The sequence below is a fragment of the Scomber japonicus genome, chromosome 22, assembly GCF_027409825.1.
Source record: "Scomber japonicus isolate fScoJap1 chromosome 22, fScoJap1.pri, whole genome shotgun sequence".
Lineage (NCBI taxonomy): Eukaryota > Metazoa > Chordata > Actinopteri > Scombriformes > Scombridae > Scomber > Scomber japonicus.
In genome coordinates, this window is record NC_070599.1 from 8,010,075 (window position 1) to 8,034,165 (window position 24,091).

General features: G+C 36.8%; 2 protein-coding genes and 1 pseudogene across 2 annotated transcripts; all 3 read right to left on the bottom strand.

Moving 5' to 3' along the window:
• Positions 1–12,927: 12,927 nt before the first annotated feature.
• Positions 12,928–14,432, bottom strand: LOC128383361 (uncharacterized; annotated as a pseudogene).
• A 3,669-nt stretch (positions 14,433–18,101) lies between these two features.
• On the bottom strand, positions 18,102–19,650 carry LOC128383787 (uncharacterized). The gene is made up of 5 exons (XM_053343372.1): positions 19,593–19,650; positions 18,735–19,445; positions 18,484–18,606; positions 18,361–18,404; positions 18,102–18,218 (listed from the first exon to the last, which is right to left on the bottom strand). Exons 1-5 carry the CDS (start codon positions 19,648–19,650, stop codon positions 18,102–18,104), a joined length of 1,053 nt encoding a protein of 350 aa, XP_053199347.1.
• A 2,191-nt stretch (positions 19,651–21,841) lies between these two features.
• Positions 21,842–23,362, bottom strand: LOC128383425 (uncharacterized). The gene is made up of 5 exons (XM_053343049.1): positions 23,308–23,362; positions 22,475–23,173; positions 22,232–22,351; positions 22,096–22,139; positions 21,842–21,958 (listed from the first exon to the last, which is right to left on the bottom strand). The coding sequence occupies exons 1-5, from the start codon at positions 23,360–23,362 to the stop codon at positions 21,842–21,844; spliced, it is 1,035 nt and encodes a 344-aa protein (XP_053199024.1).
• Between the last annotated feature and the right edge of the window lie 729 nt (positions 23,363–24,091).

A 24,091-nucleotide genomic window follows, 5' to 3' on the forward strand; every position in this document is an offset into this window, starting at 1 on the left:
TTAGGCAAGTGTTTTTAATGCTATGGCTGATCAGTGTAAGTTCATAATCAAAAAAGTGCAAAAAAGTGTAACCACTGTGTTTCACAAAAGCCTTTCCCCTCTTTAACCTACTCAACTTTTGCTGCATAGTGAAAGCAAAACAACAGCAGCAACAGCTTCAGTCCTCCATCAGTGTGTAACTGGATGTGTTCAGTCACAGTGCTGCTGTGCACTCAGTATGCAGCTCATAGTACAGTCAATGCAGTGATGTGTAGTGTGTCAGTGTCATGCACATAAGGCACCAATAATAACCTGATATATGTTGTTTTGTGTGAGTTTTCATGTCCCTGACTCTCTATGATGATGAGAGAAAAGTTAGTTGGATTCATTGAGTCAAAATTGACCACATTTATGGGAAATACAATACAACACTTGCCTTTATTTTCAGTACTAACTGTTTCAACAATGGGTACTGTACATGTTGGATGTACAGTAGAACACAGTACACAATGGGAAGACACAACACAATGATAACCTGCTCGGATAATAGCAACTGAGTTACAAATCAATTACATTTGGTTTTCACATGAAGTCACTGAATGAAAGTGGGATCATCCTCCATCTTGTCACATTGTTACATTTCCATACTTTATATATTTCTCCTAACTTGGTCACATGCCTTTTCTGATTAACATAATAACACGAGCAGCACTGTTATGATGAAGATACAGTTAATGCTACATGGGACTGAACTCACGCACAATACATCAAGTTCAATGTGTTCCATAATCAACCTATATTGTTTATTATTTGATCATTGCTGCATAAAATGTACAAATAAAAGCATAATAGATAAAAACATTAAATGTACAAAGCAGTGAGTCAGTTGTGTAGCATCAATCAACAATACATATTTGTTCGATCAAAAGGAAATTCATTGAAATTCATTTAAAATGACCTCAGTATGGTAAAGATATGTTTTTTCATACTATAAGAAATTCTAGTTAAAACAATGAAAATGAAAGTAGCAAAGTCAATAAATAGATAGATGTTTGTTAAATGTGCACGTAAACTAATCTGACAGAAAAAAGGTCTTATCTTATGACTGCAGACCACAAGAAAGATATAAATATATATATATATCTCAAGATGAACTTCTATATCTACTTCATACTGTGAAAATCAATAAGGAAGAAAAATGATAATTAAAAATCAGAAATGTAACATATAATTGTACTACTTTACACTGGAGTACACACATTCATTGTTGGAGTTGTTCTTCACTCTTCTTGATCTGTTGGGCAGCTTCACACTTAAAGCAGCATAATGCATGTTGTCTGTGTCTTGGTGACCCTGCTAACAAAATATGAAAAAGTTGATAATAGTATGGACAAGAATCTAAAAATGTCAAAGAAAATTCCCCAATAACAACCAGTTATGCAAAAACTGTGTTTAAATATTGGTTCAACCATGAAAAAAAAAGTTTTACCTCGCCATTTGTCACATGCGAAGTGGAAAATGTTGCTGGAGACTCTGTTTGTGAAAACAGAGAAAGTAATTTTATTCAATATCCATATTCAATGAATATAAATTTATATATAACAGTTATAACAGATATAAACATTTACCTGCAGATTGAAAGCTGTTTCTCTTCATCTTGTACATTGAGAAAGCCAGTAAAACACTGAGGATGGTGGTGAACACCAAAGCTCCACTCAAGAAATACACCAAGACAAAAGAGTCTACCTCATCTGTAGAGAGTCACATATAATGAGATATTACACAACTCTCTGATTTATCTCTATTTTGAAGGTAAGTTCAATTAGTTCACTTATTCATTCCTTTATCAGATGAAATAATGTCTGGTAGAAAGTTACTTACTGTCAACATTCAGCTTGGTCCCGTTTCCAAACACTATCTGTCCACAGTAGGCGACAGCACAGTAGTAGGTCCCAGTGTGTACTGTACAGTTCAGAGTCACAGAGCCTCCTGGCTGGATGCTCTCAGATGCCGACTGATGGACCAAAGCTTGGATGTTCAAACCTGAGCCCTTTACATAGAGAGTAGTGCCCTCCAAAACTTCTAAGATGTTTAAATAGCAGCTAATACAGTAGTAAGTAGCTGAGTCTGAAATCTGCAAATCTGTGATCTTTAATTGATTTTTACCCTTTTCAGTATGCACTGTGAAGCGTGGATTATTCTTGAATTCATCATGAAATGTGCTGCTTACATCATACATGAAGAAGGTAGAAATGAGCTTCATTTTTTGTCCCAGAGTTTGCTTATACCAGTAATACTTAGCAGGAACATCATCTTTATATAAACATTGCAAAGTCTTGTCTTCACCAACATTAGCTGATATAAAACCACTGTCACGATGAACAGATGAGGACGATTTCAGAGAAGTTGTCTGAGCTGAAATGAAATAAGAAACAAAGCAAATGTATAGTTAATAGAATGTGATATAATTCAGTGTAATCAGTAAATATTTGAAAAACGACCACTCTAATAGATCAAAGTTAGAATCACAAAAAACACAACTCACACATTTTCCCCACAAATAGACATGTGAGATAGAGAACAAACACTGGAGATGTCATCGTGTTCAACTTGCCGTGTGAAGTGAAAAGATCATTTACTTTTCTCCACTGCTCATAGACAAGACTGCTTTTGATTGGCCAACCTGAAGTGACACTGTATAGGAAACATGGTCACATGTTCACTACCAACGCTGTTTGCTTTTTTAGAAGTTTCATATTGTGAGAGATATATAAAGAACATAAAGGCTCTTTATCTTTGTGTTAGATGTATTATCAGTGGAAAATAAGCAACCACAATATACAACATAAACACACCACTAACAAGACACAGTGGAATCTCTTTATGCTCAATACACATTAATATTAATATCTGGTAATACAAAGGAAATAACAATCTTTCTTCTTTTTTTTTAAATCCATAAAACTTTTTTAAAGCTGTAATGTGGAGAAACAACACTGCTCTCTGTGCTGTATTGAAGAGACATTTTTACAAGGTATGAAGCTTTGATCATTACGATCAACGTTTCATTCATCAAGGGCTACATGATTCTATTCTATGTATTCTAAATAAAATCACAATGTTGATTTAGATGTTATGCATTCTCATTTTAATGTGACAATGAATCGAACATGTCTGCATTAATAGGGAGATCCAGTACATCAGGATTGTGGTGAAAAGAACAACACAAATATGTTAAGAGTTAAGAGTGCCAAAACTGCAGTTCCTTGAATGACCACTAGATGCTGGCTCCAAAAATCAGTCAATCCCCACAAACTCCCCTGAAAATGCTACAATGTTACAGCAGAAATAAACAGCCTAGTACAAAAACAAATTTGGTCTCAATAGCTAACAGTCCTGTTCATGACAACTGTACAGGTTTTAATTTTCATATAACTGACTTGTTACTTTATTAAGGCTATTAAAGTAATGCATAATTAACATTGGTTAGTTAATATAACTATAACATAACCCCATATTTACAGTTTATAGCTGTAGTTGTGGTGATTTCAGTGTGTTTCAGTTCATGAAAGTAAATTGTAACATTTTGGCCACCTAAAAGTCTGGTGTAGTGTTATTTTGTACTAAAAACCATATAAGGATACAGATGATGAGTCTTTTCCGCTAAGTATGTTTATTTTTATTGTGATAAGTCTGTTTTTTGCATGCAAAATTTAACATTTGCATTTGGATTACCACAGTTAACCATAGGCTGTAAGTGCAATGTGCAAACCAAGCTAGCAGCTAGAATTATGGTCAGCTCCACCCTCTCATCCAAATATGGTCACTTCTGGCTCCAAAATTCCAAGATGGCGAAGGTCTAAATGCAAACACAAGAGTTCACAAACCAAAGTGGCTAAATGGCTACATCCATTATGTTTCACAGTCATTGATATTCTGACACAACCACATATCTGAAATCTATAAGGTGAAGGTTTTTTCTTGACTATATCCACATGATTGAAGAAATAAAAAATAAATGCACAGCTCCCCTTCTTAGCATTACATTTATAATCACAAATACTAAAATGTAGCAGAGCATTGTGGACAGGCCCCACCTCACAACTTAAAAGACTTAAAGTATCTGCTGTTGCCAGATACCAGAGGAGACCATCAGAGGTCCTTTGGAGTCCATGCATGAGCAGATCAGAGCTGTTTTGGTGGAATGAGTAGGACCTACACTGTATTAGGCAGGTCTTTTTCATGTTGTGGCTGATCATTGTAAGTTCACAATCAAAGAATTGCACTGTGTTTCACAAAAGCTTTTCCCCACTTGAACCTGCAGCACAGCAGCAGCAGCATCAGGGAGCCGCTATCAATATGTGGGAGATGGGATGTCTGTTTGTATTTCCAACACAGGAACGTAGTCTTCCGTGCCTCCGACATGTTGCTGAGTCTGACTGAATGGCACATGACCAAAGACAGCATCAGGATCCAACTTGCGACTTTGAAAGAAGGTTGATATGAAAAAAACGATTTGATAAATCCGAGCTTTTGCAGCGATTTTTCAAATGTTACTAAAATTGTAATCATGGAAATTTCCAAAAGCAACTGTAATTTAATTACGCATTTTCTTACAGTAATGTAACGGATTACAATTATGTAAATTTTGTAATTAAATTACGTAACCTCGTTACATGTAATTCGTTACTCCCCAACACTGTCAGTCACAGTGCTGCTGTGCACTCAGACAGAGTTCACTATACAGTCAATGCAATGATGTGTGCTGTGTCAGTGAAATAAAATCCAACACAAACACTTATTTTTTATTTTCAGTTCAGTTTAAACAGTGACTACATGTACTGTATCCCACAGTAAACAGTGAGAAGACACAACACAGTAATAACCTGGTTGGATAATAGCAACTGTGTGAGAAACAAATCTACTAGATCTAGATTTCACATGAAGTCACGGAATAAAAGTTAGATCATTCTCCATCTTGTCACATTGTTACATTTCCATACTTTGTGTATTTCTCCGGACTTGGTCAGATGTTTTTTTCTGATTAACATCATGTCACCAGCAGCACTTGTATGATGAAGCTGCAGTTAACGTGACAAGGGACTGCACTCACACCCACACATAAAATCTCAAGGCCAAAGTGTTCCATAATCATTGTATTTATTATTTGATCATTGTGGCATAAAATGTACATATAAAAGCACTTATACAGATACAATCATTTCATGTAAAATAATCAGGTGTAAGACAAAGACATGAGTCAGTTATGTAGCATTAATTCATCTGGCCTTATGCAATACACATACTTGTTCAATTGAAAGGGAATTTATTCATATATATTTAAAATTCTCTCAGTATCTTGTATATGTTTAGTTCATACTATAAGACATTCTGCTTAAAACCACAAAGACAAAAGTAACAAAGAGATGTTTGTTAAATGTTTACTCAAACTAACCTCACAGAAAAACAATCTTATCTTTTGACTGCAGACAACAAAGACGATATTAAAAGACATTTATCTCAAGATGAACTTCTAAATCTACGTTATACTGTGAAAATCAAAAAGAAAGACAGAATATTACTTAAAGAAATGTAACATGTAATTCTACTACTTTACACTGGAGTACACACATTCATTGTTGGAGTTGTTCTTCACTCTTCTTGATCTGTTGGGCAGCTTCACACTTAAAGCAGCATAATGCAGGTTGTCTGTGTCTTGGTGACCCTGCTAACAAAATATGTAAAAGTTGATAACAATATGGATCCTGACAAATATCAAAACAATGTCCAGACACCCCAATAATAACTGGTTATGTAAAAATGTGTTTAGATATTAATTCCACTGTTCCAAAGTATGTTTTACCTCGCCATTTGTCACAGAGGGAGCGGAAAATGTCGCTTGAGACTCTGGTTGTGAAAACAGAAAAGGGTATTTTATTCCAAAGCCATGTTCAATGAATACATGCTGTCAGATGAGGTTTATATTAATAATTAGATTCTTGATGTGTTAATGAAGAAGGAAACCACCGCTGACACGTCTCACTTGTATATTTGAAAGGTTTTATTACAAAAGAGAACAGTGTCAAACATCCAATCTTGAGAGATTCCTGGTCCCAATCTGAATCTCTCTCCCTACTCCAATTCTCACAACACTATATATGGTCCCTAAAAAACTCCACCTTCTAAACAAATGGTCAATCTGGAAAAACAGCCCCTGTCCTATCATTTATGACTTGTTTTAACACATGGTCAGTCTAAGGAAATAGCCTTTGTCCCATCCTTTATGGCTAGCTGTAAACTTTAACTTAAGTAAACGTCTGTTCAAGTGACACAGGATGTCTTAAAATGTCACAGAACCGACGACCAAGGCAGAACAGACACCTCACAGATTTACCTGTAGATTGAAAGCTGTTTCTCTTCATCTTGTACATTGAGAAAGCCAGTAAAACACTGAGGATGGTGGTGAACGCCAAAGCTCCACTCAAGAAATACACCAAGACGAGAGAGTCTGCAGAGAGTCACATGTAATGAGATATTACACAACTCTCTGATTTATATCTATTTTGATGTTAAGTTCAATTCTCAAGAAATCATGTCTGGATGAAACGTCTGGTAAAAAAATCACTTACCACCAACATTCAGCTTGGTCCCATTTCCACATGAGGTGACAGCACAGTAGTAGGTCCCAGTGTGTACTGTACAGTTCAGAGTCACGGAGTCTCCACGCTGGATACACTCAGATGCCGATGGCTGCACTAAAGCTTGGATGTTCAAACCTGAACCCTTTATATAGAGAGTAGTGTCCTCCAAAACCTCTAGGAGGTTTAAATAACAACTAATACAGTAGTAAGTAGCTGAGTCTGAAATGTGCAAATCTTTGATCTTTAAGTGAATTTTACCGTTTTCAGTTTTCAGTGTGAAGCGTGAATTGTTCTTGAATTCATCAGAAAACATGCTGATTGCATCATATTTATGGTAGGTATAAATGAGCTTCATTTTCTGTCCCAGAGTTTGCTTATACCAGTAATACTTTGCAGGAGCATCACCTTTGTACAAACATTGCAAAGTTATCTCTTCACCAACATTAAGTGATATAAAACCACTGTCATGATGAACAGATGAGGACGATTTCAGATCAGTCAGCTGAGCTGAAGTGAAATAAGAAACAAAGCAAATGTAGTTAATTGAATGTGATAGAATTCAATGTTATCAGTAAATATTTGAAAAACAACTACTCTAACAGATAAAAGTTGGAATCACAAAAACACAACTCACCCATTTTCCCCATGAACAGACATGTGAGATAGAGAACAAACACTGGAGATGTCATCATGTTCAACTTGCCGTGTGAAGTGAAAAGATCATTCACTTTGATACACTGCTCATAGACAAGACTCCTTTTGATTGGCCAACCTGAAGTGACACTGTATAGGAAACATGGTCACATGTTCACTACCAACGGTGTTTGCTTTTTTTAGAAGTTTCACATGATGAGAGATATATAAAGAACATAAATGCTCTTTATCTTTGTGTAAGATTTTATCACTGAAAAATAAACAACCACAATATCCAACATAAACACACCAGTAACAAGACACAGTGGAATCTCTTCATGCTCAATATACTTAGTCATATTTGGTAATGAACCAGGAAACCAAAAGGTCACCTAAAAAAGTCTTGTTCAGCATTTGTTTCTACTAAAAACCATTAAAGCACATTTTTAGTTTGATTATTTTTTGGATTACCACAGTTAACCACAAGCTGTAAGTGCAATGTGCCATCCAAGCTACAAGCTAGTGTTATGGTCAGCTCCATATTCTCTTCTAAATATGATCACTTCTGGCTCCAAAATTCTAAGATGTCAACAGTCAAAATGCAAACACAAGGCTTCAAAATGGGAGTCCACTAACCAAAGTGTGACATCACAGTGGCTACGTCCATTATGTTTTACAGTCAATGATAATCTGAGCAGTACTACTCTCTTAAAGAGGTACTTGTTAAACTCTTGTTTTAAAGGTATAGTGTTTAAAAACTGGCCAGAAGTTTAGTAATCATTCCCATACTAACTGAAATCATCAATATAATATGACAAAATAACAGTTTTCACATCACATCAAAACCCATGTTCATGTATTGAGTTACAGAAATATCTACTGTGGGTAGCATGCTAACCGGCTAGCTTTGGCTTGTCCTGTCTTGCAATGCCACTTTGTACCACAGGGGTGATAGTGAGTCACTGTATCAGTTCAACATGAGAGGAAGAAAAGTAATGCTGCCCAGTAATGATGGAGCCAGGCTGAATGCTGTTGAAAGTTTATTTCCTTTTTGTGTGTGTGTGTGTGTGTGTGTGTGTGTGTGTGTGTGTGTGTGAGAGAGAGTGAACAGGATGGAATAGGGTAAAGGTGGGCTGGGGGCGGGGATGTTGTCTGTCAACTGAACCTGTCCACTGCAGAGTATAGCTTCACTAAAATTGAACCTGTCCGCTGTGGAGCAGAGCTGTGGTGTAACAGCTGTGGTTTCACTACTATTAAAAGTTTCAAAGTAAGATTTAACCAGCTGATAACTGCAGGAACACATAGTCAGAGAGGTGAATGGCTGCAGGTCGAGATATGGAAGATTTCTGTTGTTTTGTGGCTGGCAGTTCTGATGTTTGGCTCGTTTAAATGTTGCACTGTTTCTCTTCCTCTCATTATTATTATATTTCACTGAGCAAATTCGGCCCCCCTGCTTCACACAACCATTATCCCTCCACCCCCCAAATTCAGCCAAATTTATGATATAGTGGTTCTCATCTGCTTAGTTAATTGTTTCTGTTTTAAGATAATGAAATATTGTGAATTAGATCAGAACATTGCACTCTTATACACATATGTATGAGTTACAGCACTGGGAGGCAGGTACTCACACATTCTTGCCAATGTTAGTTTAACCTGAACACTGAAACCTAACTGAGCTTCAGATCATTATAAGAAACCTTGCTGTGTCACTTTACTTTGTATTCCCAGAACAACTGACTCTGTATCTAGATTTAATACTTGCTACTGTAACATACCATCTTGTGCTCAAAGTTTTCAAAATGTAAATGTTTAATTGATTATTTACATAAAATGTGAAGATAATAGAAAAACACATACATGCCAAGCCAATGAAACCAATGTGGATAAAACACACATATCCAATACAGTCTTGATCCTAAAATACAATGAGTACATTCTGCAATATAGATCAAACCGTTTACTGCTAAAGACACGAAAATCATTATATTCATAGAGTATGTAATAAAAAGAAAAACTTGAGATACACAGTTTATTTGCAATAAACAAAGTTATGTTGATATTCTGCTTCAAAACAGATGGATAAAAAGTACAGTATCCTAAAATTACTAAAGCATAGCAACAAATTTAAGAGGCTGTAAAAACATATTTCTTTCAAACTTAAAACACACTACAATTTCATGTATTCTGCTCAAAGTACAAATGAAACATGTCCAGTTCTACTGCTTTACGCTGTAGTACACACATTCACTCCAGATTTGGTCCTTCTGTCTTCTTCGTCTGTTGGTCAGGTTCTCACTTACAGCAGCATAATACAGGTTGTCTGCATCTTCGTAACCCTGGTAACAAAGTATATATCAGTACATTATGATATTATTCGAAAACAACATCCAAAAATCAATTTAGGAATGTGCTGCATGTTAAAAAGAAGGATTCACCTTTGCACCGGCGAAGGGAGCTGAATTTCTTACTTGAGACTCTGCTTGTAGAACACATAAAAAATAATTTTACTCAAAAGCCATGTTCAGTGAATACATGATATCAGCTATAAACAGTTACCTGTAAATCGGCCACTGTTGCTCTTGTTCATCTTGTACATTGAGAAAGCCAGTAAAACACTGAGGATGGTGAACGCCAAAGCTCCACTCAAGAAATACACCAAGACAAGAGAGTCTACTTCATCTGTAGAGAGTCACATATAATGAGATATGACACAGCTCTCTAATTTGCCTCTATTTTGAAGGTAAGTTCAATTAGTTCACTTATTCATTCCTTTATCAGATGAAATAATGTCTGGTAGAAAGTTACTTACTGTCAACATTCAGCTTGGTCCCGTTTCCAAACACTATCTGTCCACATGAGGCGACAGCACAGTAGTAGGTCCCAGTGTGTACTGTACAGTTCAGAGTCACAGAGCCTCCTGGCTGGATGCTCTCAGATGCCGACTGATGGACCAAAGCTTGGATGTTCAAACCTGAGCCCTTTACATAGAGAGTAGTGCCCTCCAAAACTTCTAAGATGTTTAAATAGCAGCTAATACAGTAGTAAGTAGCTGAGTCTGAAATCTGCAAATCTGTGATCTTTAATTGATTTTTACCCTTTTCAGTATGCACTGTGAAGCGTGGATTATTCTTGAATTCATCATGAAATGTGCTGCTTACATCGTACATGAAGAAGGTAGAAATGAGCTTCATTTTTTGTCCCAGAGTTTGCTTATACCAGTAATACTTAGCAGGAACATCATCTTTATATAAACATTGCAAAGTCTTGTCTTCACCAACATTAGCTGATATAAAACCACTGTCACGATGAACAGATGAGGACGATTTCAGAGAAGTTGTCTGAGCTGAAATGAAATAAGAAACAAAGCAAATGTATAGTTAATAGAATATGATATAATTCAGTGTAATCAGTAAATATTTGAAAAACGACCACTCTAATAGATCAAAGTTAGAATCACAAAAAACACAACTCACACATTTTCCCCACGACCAGACATGTGAGATAGAGAACAAACACTGGCGATGTCATCGTGTTCAACTTGCCGTGTGAAGTGAAAAGATCATTTACTGTTCTCCACTGCTCATAGACAAGACTCCTTTTGATTGGCCAACCTGAAGTGACACTGTATAGGAAACATGATCACATGTTCACTACTAACGGTGTTTGCTTTTTTAGAAGTTTCACATTGTGAGAGATATATAAAGAACATAAAGGCTCTTTATCTTTGTGTTAGATTTATTATCAATGGAAAATAAACAACCACAATATGCAACATAAACACACCAGTAACAAGACACTGTGGAATCTCTTTATGCTCAATATACTTAGTCATATTTGGTAATGAACCAGGAAACCAATTGGTCTCTTAAATAAGTCTTGTTCAGCATTTGTTTCTAATAAAAACCATCACAGTACATTTTTAGTTTGATTATTTTTTGGATTACCACAGTTAACCACAGGCTGTAAGTGCAATGTGCCAACCAAGCTACAAGCTAGTGTTATGGTCAGCTCCAAATTCTCTTCCAAATATGGTCACTCCTGGCTCCAAAATTCTAAGATGTCAACAGTCAAAATGCAAACACAAGGCTTCAAAATGGGAGTCCACTAACAAAAGTGTGACATCACAGTGGCTAGGTCCATTATGTTTTACAGTCAATGATAATCTGAGCAGTCCTCCTCTATTAGAGAGGTACTTGTTTTACTCTTGTTTTAAAGGTATAGTGTTTAAAAACTGACCAGAAGTTTAGTAATCATTCCCATACTAACTGAAATTATCAATATAATATGACAAAATAACAGTTTTCACATCACATCAAAGCCCATGTTCATGTATTGAGTTATAGAAATATCTACTGTGGTTAACATGCTAACCAGCTAGCTTTGGCTTGTCCTGTCTTGCAATGCCACTTTGTACCACAGGGGTGATAGTGAGTCACTGTATCAGTTCAACATGAGAGGAAGAAAAGTAATGCTGCCCAGTAATGACGGAGCCAGGCTGAATGCTGTTGAAAGTTTTTTTCTTTTTGTGTGTGTGTGTGTGTGTGTGTGTGTGTATGTGTGTGTGTGTGTGTGTGTGTGTGTGTGTGTGTGTGTGTGTGAGTGAACAGGATGGAACAAGGTAAAGGCGGGCAGGGGGCGGGGATGTTGTTTGTCTACTGAACCTGTCCACTGCAGAGTAACTTCACTGAAATTGAACCTGTCCGCTGTGGAGCAGAGCTGTGGTGTAACAGCTGTGGTTTCACTACTATTAAAAGTTTCAAAGTAAGATTTAACCCACTGATAACTGCAGGAGCACACAGTCAGAGAGGTGAATGGCTGCAAGTTGAGATAAGGAAGATTTCTGTTGGTTTGTGGCTGGCAGTTCTGATGTTTGGCTCATTTAAATGTTGCACTGTTTCTCTTCCTCTCATTATTATTATATTTCACTGAGCAACTTCTGCCCCCCTGCTTCACACAGCCATTGTCCCTCCACCCCCCAAATTCAGCCAAATGTATGATATAGTGGTTCTCATCTGCTTAGTTAATTGTTTCTGTTTTTTGTGAATTAGATCAGAACAATGCACTCTTATACATTTATGAGTTACAGCACTGGGAGGCAGGTACTCACACATTCTTGCCAATGTTAGTTTAACCTGAACACTGAAACCTAACTGAGCTTCAGATCATTATAAGAAACCTTGCTGTGTCACTTTACTTTGTATTCCCAGAACAACTGACTCTGTATCTAGATTTAATACATGCAAACATACCATATTGTGCTTTTCAAAATGTAAATGTTTAATTGATTATTTACATAAAATGTGAAGATAATAGAAAAACTCATACATGCCAAACCAATGAAACCAATGTGGATAAAACACACATATCCAATACAGTCTTGATCCTAAAATACAATGAGTACATTCTGCAATATAGATCAAACCATTTACTGCTAAAGACACAAAAATCATTATATTCATAGAGTATGTAATAAAAAATAACTAGAGATACACAGTTTATTTGCAATAAACAAAGTTATGTTGATATTCTGCTTCAAATCACATGGATAAAAAGTACAGTATCCTAAAATTACTAAAGAATAGCAACACATTCAAGAGGCTGTAAAAACAAACTTAAAACACACTACAATTTCATGTATTCTGCTCAAAGTACAAATGAAATATTTCCAGTTCTACTGCTTTACACTGTAGTACACACATTCACTCCAGATTCGGTCCTTCTGCCTTCTTCGCCTGTTGGTCAGGTTCTCACTTACAGCAGCATAATACAGGTTGTCTGCATCTTCGTAATCCTGGTAACAAAGTATATATCAGTACATTATGATATTATTCGAAAACAACATCCAAAAATCAATTTATGAATGTGCTGCATGTTAAAAAGAAGGATTCACCTTTGCATCAGTGGAGGGAGCTGAATTTCTTACTTGAGACTCTGATTGTACAACACATAAAAAATAATTTTACTCAAAAGTCATGTTCAGTGAATACATGATATCAGTTACAAACAGTTACCTGTAAATCGGCCACTGTTGCTCTTTTTCATCTTGTACATTGAGAAAGCCAGTAAAACACTGAGGATGGTGGTGAACGCCAAAGCTCCACTCAAGAAATACACCAAGACAAGAGAGTCTACCTCATCTGTAGAGAGTCACATATAATGAGATATTACACAACTCTCTGATTTATCTCTATTTTAATGTTAAGTTCGATTAGATAGTAATCATGTGTTTATCAGATTAAATGTCTGCTAGAAAGTTACTTACTGCAAACATCCAGCTTGGTCCCGTCTCCAAACAGTATCTGTCCACATGAGGCGACAGCACAGTAGTAGGTCCCAGCATGAGAAAGATTCAGACTCTTCATCGGCAAGTTGTAGACACAGGTGTGTGTTTGTGTGCTGGTGTTCCTCTCACACTGATCATTCCTGCCTCCATGTGTGTAAATGAGTCCTGGATGAGATTCTTCAGAGTATTTGAACCAGTAAACACTGTGTTCTCCATCATCACAGGTCCCAGTGTGTACTGTACAGTTCAGAGTCACAGAGCCTCCTGGCTGGATGCTCTCAGATGTCGACTGATGCACCAAGGCTTGGATGTTCAAATCTGAACCCTTTACATCGACAATAGCTCCCTTCACAAATTCAAATGTCAATGAATTACCACCTGCACAGTAGTAAGTAGCCGAGTCTGAAATCTGCAAATGTGTGATCGTCAAGTGATTATTTCCATTATCAGTCTCCAGTGTGAAACGTGGTTTGTTCTTGAATTCATTATGAAAAGTACTATTTGTGTTAAACTTGTAGACGGAGGAGATGAGCCTCGGTTTCTGTCCCAGAGTTTGCTTATACCAGTAAAGCCTCGCTGCAACATCACCTCCATAATAACATTGTAAAGTTACGCTGTCACCAACATTAGCTGATATAAAACCACTGTCTTGATGAACAGGTGAGGTGAATTTCAGAACAAGTTGTTTGAGCTGAAGTGAAATGAGAAATAAAGCAAATGTTTTGTTAAGTCACTGTGATAGAATTCAGTGTAATAATTCAAGATATTAAAATCATTTGTATGAGTAACCATGCACACTAAATATATAAGTTTTAGTCACAAAATCACAACTCACCTATTTTGCCCAAAAACAGACATGTGAGATAGAGAACAAACACTGGAGATGTCATCATGTTCAACTTGATGTGTGAAATGAGAACAGCACTGATCGTTTCCTCCTTCCGACACCAGACTGCATTTGATTGGCTAAGCTGAAGTCATACTGCTATGGGTTTGCCCTTGATGTTTTTGCGACAAGGGTTACAAAAGCTCTGGAACATGCATGCTGCATTGTACACAGCTTGTGCATGCATCTTTAGAGTTGTGTGTTGTTTAAGTTAAAACAATATTGTTTTGATTGACAAATATTTTCAAAAGGACTTACATTTTATACCAAGATGGAACAAAAGGTTATGACACATGACAGTGTTTATATTATAGGCTTGGGACAATATACTCATCTCCTAATTCAATACTATCACAATACCTGGGTGCAGATGTGATTTACAATCAATAAGAAATGGGGGCACTATTTCAGTCTCTTGCTCCAGACTATGTGCCAAACCATTCACTGGTGTCCTTAGTCTGATCATATATTCACTCTACAAAGACAAGACTGCATTTGATTGTCCAACCTGAAGTCATACTACGTCTTCGACTATGGAAACATAACCACATGTTATCTGCAATTTTTTAAGTGAAGTTTGTTTCTTTTTCTTTTTTTTATTTCTTTTTATTAAGGTTCAACAGGCCATATATTGTCCTTTACATGTGGTTTCCACAGAACCATACATTTTTCTATAGCATAAGCTACTCAGTAGTTATGAATAAACATAAAACAAGTAACAGATTACAAACATAAACACACCACCAGAGTCATCTATGTTAGTGAGGAATGTTGAAGCTCAGTCCAGAGGGATCCACAGCGTCAAAAACTGGTTGCCATACTCTTGTAAAGCCCTCCATGTTATCATGAAGGCTATAAGTCAGTTTTTCCAAGGGGATTATACTCAGTACCTCCTTATACCAATCGTTCAATGTAGGAGTGTCTTTATGAATCCAAAGCTTAAGAATAGTTTTTCGTGCCATGTACAAGAGTATTCCGATGAGTTTTGCGTTGTGGTTGCTCCTTGCGCTTGAGACCTTAGCCGCCAGGATACACTGAAGAGGTGATAGGTCCAAGTTATGTCCAATCAGAGTGTCCAGTTCTTTCTTAACCTCATTCCAAAACACTTGTATCTTCGAGCATTCCCAAAACATATGTGCATAGGTACCGATTTCGCTATCACATTTGTTACAGTTAGAGGAGCTGAGACCAAGCCTGCCTCTCATCAGAGGTGTATAGTGGAGTCTGTGTAAGATTTTAAATTGCCTCTCTCTGTCATTATTACAGCTCAAGATGGTTAATGTGTTTTTTATGATTGTTGTCCAAGTATCCTCTTCTATCTGACATTCCAAATCGATTTGCCACTGTCTTCGTATGTGGTCAGTGGAATAGTTTGAATTTACATCAAATGCTTCATACATGCAGGAGATGAATCTTTTTGGAAGAGGTTGAACAAGTAGGTTTTCCAAGAAAGATGAGTTAGAGGTTTGCATATTCTTATTTACATAATGACGGATTTGTAGGAATCGAAAGAAGTGGGACTGTTGCAGAGAGTATTTACTTTTCAAACTCTCAAATGACTCCATTGTTCCTCCTGTAAATAGTTTAGCAAGCTGGTCTAGCCCCTTTTCCTGCCATACCTTAAATACTGGGTCCTGACATGAGGGTAAAAAATCTGGATTTCTCCATATAGGTGCCAGAAGTGAAAAGTTGTTTTTAAGTTTGAAATGGACCTTGATTTTGCTCCATGTATTCAGTGTATTCAAAACAATGAAATTATTAGGAACCTCCTGTTTTGCTTTTTTATGATTCACAAAGGGGCAGTCCTTCAGCATCAACATACCACAGTTTCTAGATTCAATATCAATCCACGTATTAGTTACATCTGGGTTTACCCATTCATATATATACCTCATTTGTGATGCCCAGTAATAAAAGCATATGCTTGGGACCCCCTGAAGTTTGTTTCTTGACTATATTGACATAATGACAAAAATATAAAAAAAACTAACTGCTACCCATCTTTGCAAGTGATTTAAAATCACTAAAAATTAAATATCCAGTACAAACATGTAGCAGGACAGTGGACAGGTTTGAATATATGTTACATACCTGTGAAGTACACTAGAAACACAGCATGGTACAGATCCATTGCTGGAGGTCAGTGTGACTTCATGCCACTTTTATACTACATGTTACATTCACACACACATTCATACACCATTGGTGCAGACATCGGGACCAATGGGTGTATGTATCTTGCCCAGAACACATCAACATGCAGACTGGAGGAGCCGATAATCAAACCACCAACCTTATGATTAGTGGACGACCTGCTCTTCCTCCTGAGCCACAGTCACTCACTTTTACAATATATAACTTTTATAAAAAGCACATAGAAATAGCTACATGCTTTCATTTAAATGATCTAACTGTGGATTGTCCTCAACCTCCATTTTACTGGACTGGTAGCAGATGTCAAATAAAGTAAGTTCAATCAGCAGACAAGGACCTGCTGTTTTGTGTGTTAAAGTGCTTTAAGCTGAATGGATACTTTTCTAAAGGTGTGAACATGGTTATATTCTGCTGAAAACCACAAACAGTTTTTCTCTTCTACATCCGTGCATTGTCAAAAAAGTGCCACTATACAGTCAATGCAGTGATGTGTGGTAGGTCTGAGTTACACACATAAAGCACCAATACATACCCTGATATATGTTGTTTTACATGCGTCCTCATGTCCTTCGATCTTTATAACAAGTGCAAAGTTGACATGACTCATTGAATCACAATGACAATATATCACGTTTGAATATATCATTATTGTCATTTAAGTAATCAATTACCTCACCGATTACACAGTCTAATATTTACATCCAAATCTGCACACACCTGGCACAAAGTCTGTATGAGCTTGTTAGTTATTAGTATTTTAGCAGTAAATAATCAAAGAGTGGCCACATGTTGGATCTACAGTAGAACACAGTACACATTGAGAAGACAACACAATGATAACCTGATTGGGAGTAACACATCTACTAAATCCAGATTCCAAATGAAGTCACTGAATGAAAGTGGGATCATCTATGTTTTTGTCCTTTTTCATACGCTATATATATATATATTGCTCCTGACTTGGTCACATGATTTTTCTGATACACAAGATAACACCAGCAGTGGTTGTATGATGAAGCTGCAGTCAATGCAACAAGGGACTGAACTCACACCATCACATCTCAAGGCCAAAGTATATCGTAATTAATGTATATTGTTTATTATTTGATCTTAGTTGCATAAAAGGTACAAATACAATGATTACATGGGAAGTAATCCAGTGGAAGACAAAGCCTATGAGTCAGTTGTGTAGCATTAATTAATCTGAGCTTAAACATGCAATATAATACATACACTAGTTTGATGAAAAGGGCATTTATTCAAATGTCTTAAAAAATGTCACAGTATGTTAATTTTTTTTTCCATTTTTGAAATATACGAAATTCTGCTTAAAACCACAAAGACAAAAGCAATACAGAGATGTTTTCTGAATGTGCACATGAACTAATCTCACCAGAAAAATGACCATAAGGAATATATAACAAGATCTTCATCTCAATATCAACTTCTAAAACTATATTATACGTATATTACACAAAAAGAAATATTACTTAAAAATGCAGATGTGTAACATGTAATTGTACTACTTTACACTGGAGTACACACATTCATTGTTGGAGTTGTTCTTCACTCTTCTTGATCTGTTGGGCAGCTTCACACTTAAAGCAGCATAATGCAGGTTGTCTGTGTCTTGGTGACCCTGCTAACAACATATGTAAAAGTTGATAATAGTATGGATCCTGACAAACATCAAGACAATTTCCATAGAACTCCCCAATAATAACTGGTTATGTAAAAAAATGTGTTTAGATATTAATTCCAATGTTTAAAATATGTTTTACCTCGCCATTTGTTGCAGACAGAGCTGAACATGTCGCTTCAGACTCTGTTTGTGAAAACAGAAACAGTTATTTTCTTCCAAAGCCATGTTCAATGAATACATACTGTCAGATATAAACATTTACCTGTAGATTGGAAGCTGTTTCTCTTCATCTTGTACATTGAGAAAGCCAGTAAAACACTGAGGATGGTGGTGAACGCCAAAGCTCCACTCAAGAAATACACCAAGACAAGAGAGTCTACCTCATCTGTAGAGAGTCACATATAATGAGATATTACACAACTCTCTGATTTATCTCTATTTTGAAGTGAAGTTCATTTTGAGAGTAATCATGTCTTTATCAGATGTAATCACATCTACTAGAAAGTTACTTACGCTCAACATCCAGCTTGGTCCCGTCTCCAAACAGTATGTGTCCACATGAGGCGACAGCACAGTAGTAGGTCCCAGCATGAGAAAGATTCAGACTCTTCATCGGCAAGTTGTAGACACAGGTGTGTGTTTGTGTGTTGGTGTTCCTCTCACACTGATCATTCCTGCCTCCATGTGTGTAAATGAGTCCTGGATGAGATTCTTCAGAGTTTTTGAACCAGTAAACACTGTGTTCTCCATCATCACAGGTCCCAGTGTGTACTGTACAGTTCAGAGTCACAGAGCCTCCTGGCCGGATGCTCTCAGATGTCGACTGATGCACCAAAGCTTGGATGTTCAAATCTGAACCCTTTACATTAACAATAGCTCCCTTCACAAATTCGAATGTCAATGAATTACCACCTGCACAGAAGTAAGTAGCCGAGTCTGAAATCTGCAAATGTGTGATCGTCAAGTGATTATTTCCATTATCAGTCTCCAGTGTGAAACGTGGTTTGTTCTTGAATTCATTATGAAAAGTACTATTTGTGTTAAACTTGTAGACGGAGGAGATGAGCTTCGGTTTCTGTCCCAGAGTTTGCTTATACCAGTAAAGCCTCGCTGCAACATCACCTCCATAATAACATTGTAAAGTTACGCTGTCACCAACATTAGCTGATATAAAACCACTGTCTTGATGAACAGGTGAGGTGAATTTCAGAGCAGTTGTTTGAGCTGAAGTGAAATGAGAAATAAAGCATTTTTTTTGTTAAGTCACTGTGATAGAAGTCAGTGTAATAATTCAAGATATTAAAATCATTTTGTATGAGGAGTAATCACACTCTTAAAGATATAAGTTTGAATCACAAAATCACAACTCACCTGTTTTGCCCAAAAACAGACATGTGAGATAGAGAACAAACACTGGAGATGTCATCATGTTCAACTTGATGTGTGAAATGAGAACAGCACTGATCTTTTCCTCATTCTTCAGAGACAAGACTGCATTTGATTGGCTAAGCTGAAGTCATACTGTATATGGGTTTGCCCTTGATGTTTTTGCGACAAAGGTTAAAAAAGCTCTGGAAGTTTGTGCATCTTTATCATTTTTAAGTTGTTAAGTTAAAGAAATATGTTTTGATCGACAAAGATTTTCAAGATTTTCAAAGGGAGTTACATTTTATACCAAGATAGAAAATAAAGGTTATGACACATGGCAGTGTTTATATTATAGGCTTGGGACAATACACTCATCTCCTAATTCAATACTATCACAATACCTGGGTGCAGATGTGATTTACAATCAATGAGAAATGGGGGCACCATTTCAGTCTCTTGCGCAGTAGTAGTGTGTCCCAAACTATTCACTGGTGTCCTTAGTCCACTGAAATACAATATGAAACATAACTGGTTATTAAGATAAATGGTCCAAAGTAGAGAACACAATAGGCAGAGTGAAACTGAAGAATGTACTTTATTTTTGCCAACACAGGGGAAACTCAACATGAAGGCAAGTAACACAGGAAATCGGAAAATGACTGAATTGAAAACAAAAACCTATATAGATGGGGGGTGGCGGGGTGGTAAAACAGGACATGACACAGGTAAGTGTAACAAGATACAGGTGAAACACAAGAGGAAATCAACTAAAGCTGGAAAACACAGGAAGTAAGAACAACCACACAGATAAGGAGAAAAACTTTCAAAATAAGACAAACTAAAACAAAGCAGAAACAACAGACAGGATGTCACACAGCAGGTCTAGTTTGTTAATGCTCAACTAAAGTTAGTCTCTGAGTGACAGTAAAGGATATATATATACAATATATTTTGGATTTGTCTTGTAAAGACAATTATTTAGTCATTACATTTAAAAAAAAATCTTGTATCTGCTGCCGTTTTTCTAGATGAACTACAAAATGTGGTGTGTGTGCACTGTAGAGTGTTGGAGGGCTGCACTGCCTTTGCAGTTGAGTACCGCCTTTTTAGTTCTGTCAACATCACGTGCCGTACATTACAACAAAAGGCAGCAGCCAGTAATATAAAGGCAGCCTGTCTTTTAGTTTGATAGGCAGAGAAAACCCTGCTACCGTATGTACGTTTTGATCATCCAGTGTTACAGTGCATGCTGCGTGTACCTTGTCATTACAACTTAGTAGTTTTGTGTTACTGGGTGTACTAGTGACCCTGCATGCATTATAGTTTCCTCTCAGTCCACTATAATGCAGGATGCAGACTCAAGTGCAGAGAGTGTGAACATCCTTACATCTAGCTAAAAACCACAAATGGCTTTTCTTCTTCTCTCTATATATGATCACCACTGTATTTCATAAAAGCTTTTTCGCCTGCTCTTCTTTGACTGCATAATGAAAGCGGTTATTTAGTAGGACAAAGCAACAGCTGCAGTCCTCATTTAGTGTGTAACTGGATGTGTTCAGGCACAGTGCTGCTGTGTACTCAGATGCAGCACAGTATAGAGTTGATGTAGTAATGTGTGGTGGGTCAGTGTCATGCACATTAGGCACCATATCATCATAGAGGAAACCTACTACCTGTTGTCTTGACCCTGTCCCCAGTACTAAAATTCCCTTCGTTGGTCTGCAAGCTAAGAGACATTGACTTTGTCTCAAACTTGAGCATCTGGCTCCTGAGATTAAAGCATACGAAAGTGTTCCATAATCAATGTATATTATTTATTGTTTGATCATTAATAACACAAGATGCATAAAAGTATTTACATTGTTAAAAACCATTACATATAAAGTGATCAAGTACAAATCCCACGAATCAGTTGCATAGTATCAATTAATCTGAGTTTATACATACAATACAATACATATACGAGTTAGATCTAAAGGCAATGCATTCAAATGTATTCAAAATTGTCTCTTTATGTTAAATTCATGTTTTTTGTACTATAAAAATTCTGCTTAAAACCACAAAGACAAAAGCAACAAAGAGATGTTCACATGACCTAGTCTCAGCTAAAAAGAGATCTTATCTGTTGACCGCAGAACTCAAGGACGATATAAAAAGATATTCATCTCAAGATCAACTTCTAAAACTACATTGCGATATCAAAAAGAAAACAATGCTTTACTTAAAAAGCAGAAATGTAACATGTAATTGTACTACTTTACACTGGAGTACACACATTCATCATTGGAGTTGTTCCTCAGTCTTCTTGATCTGTTGGGCAGCTTCACAGTGAAAGCAGCATATTGCATGTTGTCTGCGTCTTGGTGACTCTGCTAACAACATATGTAAAAGTTGATATAGATATAGATCCTGACAAATATGAAAAAATGTCCCAAAAACTCCCCAATATCAGCTGGTTATACAAGAAAATGTTTAAATATTAATCACTATTAAGAGTAAGTTTTACCTCGCCATTTGTCACAGAAGGAGCTGAAAATGTTGCTTGAGACTCTGGTTGTGAAAACAGAAAGAAATGTTTTATTCAATGTAATGTTCATTGAATAGGAATCAAATATAAGAGTTATAAAGAGAAATAAAGTTACCTGTACACTGGCCAATTCTTTTCATCTTGTACATTGAGAAAGCCAGTAAAACACTGAGGATGGTGGTTAACGCCAAAGCTCCACTCAAGAAATACACCAAGACAAGAGAGTCTACCTCATCTGTAGAGAGTCACATATAATGAGATATTACACAACTCTCTGATTTATCTCTATTTTGATGACAATTTTGACAGTAATCATGTCTTTATCAGATGAAACAACGTTTGGTCGAAAGTTACTTACTGCAAACATTCAGCTTGGTCCCGTCTCCAAACAGTATCTGTCCACATGAGGCGACAGCACAGTAGTAGGTCCCAGCATGAGAAAGATTCAGACTCTTCATCGGCAAGTTGTAGACACAGGTGTGTGTTTGTGTGTTGGTGTTCCTCTCACACTGATCATTCCTGCCTCCATGTATGTAAATGAGTCCTGGATGAGATTCTTCAGAGTATTTGAACCAGTAAACACTGTGTTCTCCATCATCACAGGTCCCAGTGTGTACTGTACAGTTCAGAGTCACAGAGCCTCCTGGCTGGATGCTCTCAGATGCCGACTGATGCACCAAAGCTTGGATGTTCAAACTTGAACTCTTCACATTGACTATAGCTAGGTTTGCTATTTCTAACGTCAATGAATTACCAACTGCACAGTAGTACGTAGCTGAGTCTGAAATCTGCAAATCTGTGATCGTCAAATTATTTTTGTCCAGTGTTAAGTGTGGATTGTTCTTGAATTCATCATGAAAAGTGTATTTTCCTTCATACTCATAGGAGGTGGAGATGAGCCTTGGTTTCTGTCCCAGAGTTTGCTTATACCAATCAAATCTCATTGCAAAATCACCTTCATAGTAACATTGCAGCGTTACGTTGTCACCAACATCAGCTGATATAAAACCACTGTCTTGATGAACAGATGAGGAGGATTTCAGAGAAGTTGTCTGAGCTGAAGTGAAATAAGAGATGAAGCGAGATTTTAAAATTACTGTGATAGAAGTGTAATCAGTACATTCAAGATATTACAATCATTTCTATGAGGAGTAAACATTACACTCTTAAAGACACAAAATCACAACTCACCTGTTTTGCCCACAAACAGACATGTGAGATAGAGAACAAACACTGGAGATGTCATCATGTTCAACTTGATGTGTGAAATGAGAACAGCACTGATTTTGTCTTCATTCTTCAGAGACAAGACTGCATTTGATTGGCCAGCCTGAACTCATACTACGTGGCCTACATGTCCTACTTACGAAACATGACCACATGTTATCTGTGATCTTTAAGGTTTACTTTGCTTCTTGACTGTAAAAAAGGGAAAAAAAAGAAAAGAAGAACAGTTTCCCATGTTGGTGTTAAAATTAAAAATGAATGTCCAGTACAAGTATGTAGTAGAACACAGTGGACAAGTTTAATATGTGTGAACGCTGTGACGTACATGAGCAACACACCGTGGTACAAATGAGTTTCTAGATGTAGTTATAACTTCATTAGGACAATGTTTGCACATGTACTGTATAGAACTGTTATATAACTCTTATATATAGAAAATGTCCCAATGGACATGAAGTAAGACAGGTTTTTATTTTCCGTTGGAAGTGGTTTTAGCTGAAGGGAAACTCTTCTGAAAGTTTGGACATCCTTATATGCTGCTGAAAACCACAAACTGTTTTTTCTCTTCTACATCCACAGTCAAAACAGTGTCAAGACAATTAAGAATGCATAACCACTTCATTTCACAAAAACTTCCCCTCTTTAATCTGTCCTACTTTTGCTGCATAGTGAAAGCCGCACAACAGCAGCAGCAGCTTCAGTCCTCCATCAGTGTGTAACTGGATGTGTTCAGTCACAGTGCTGCTGT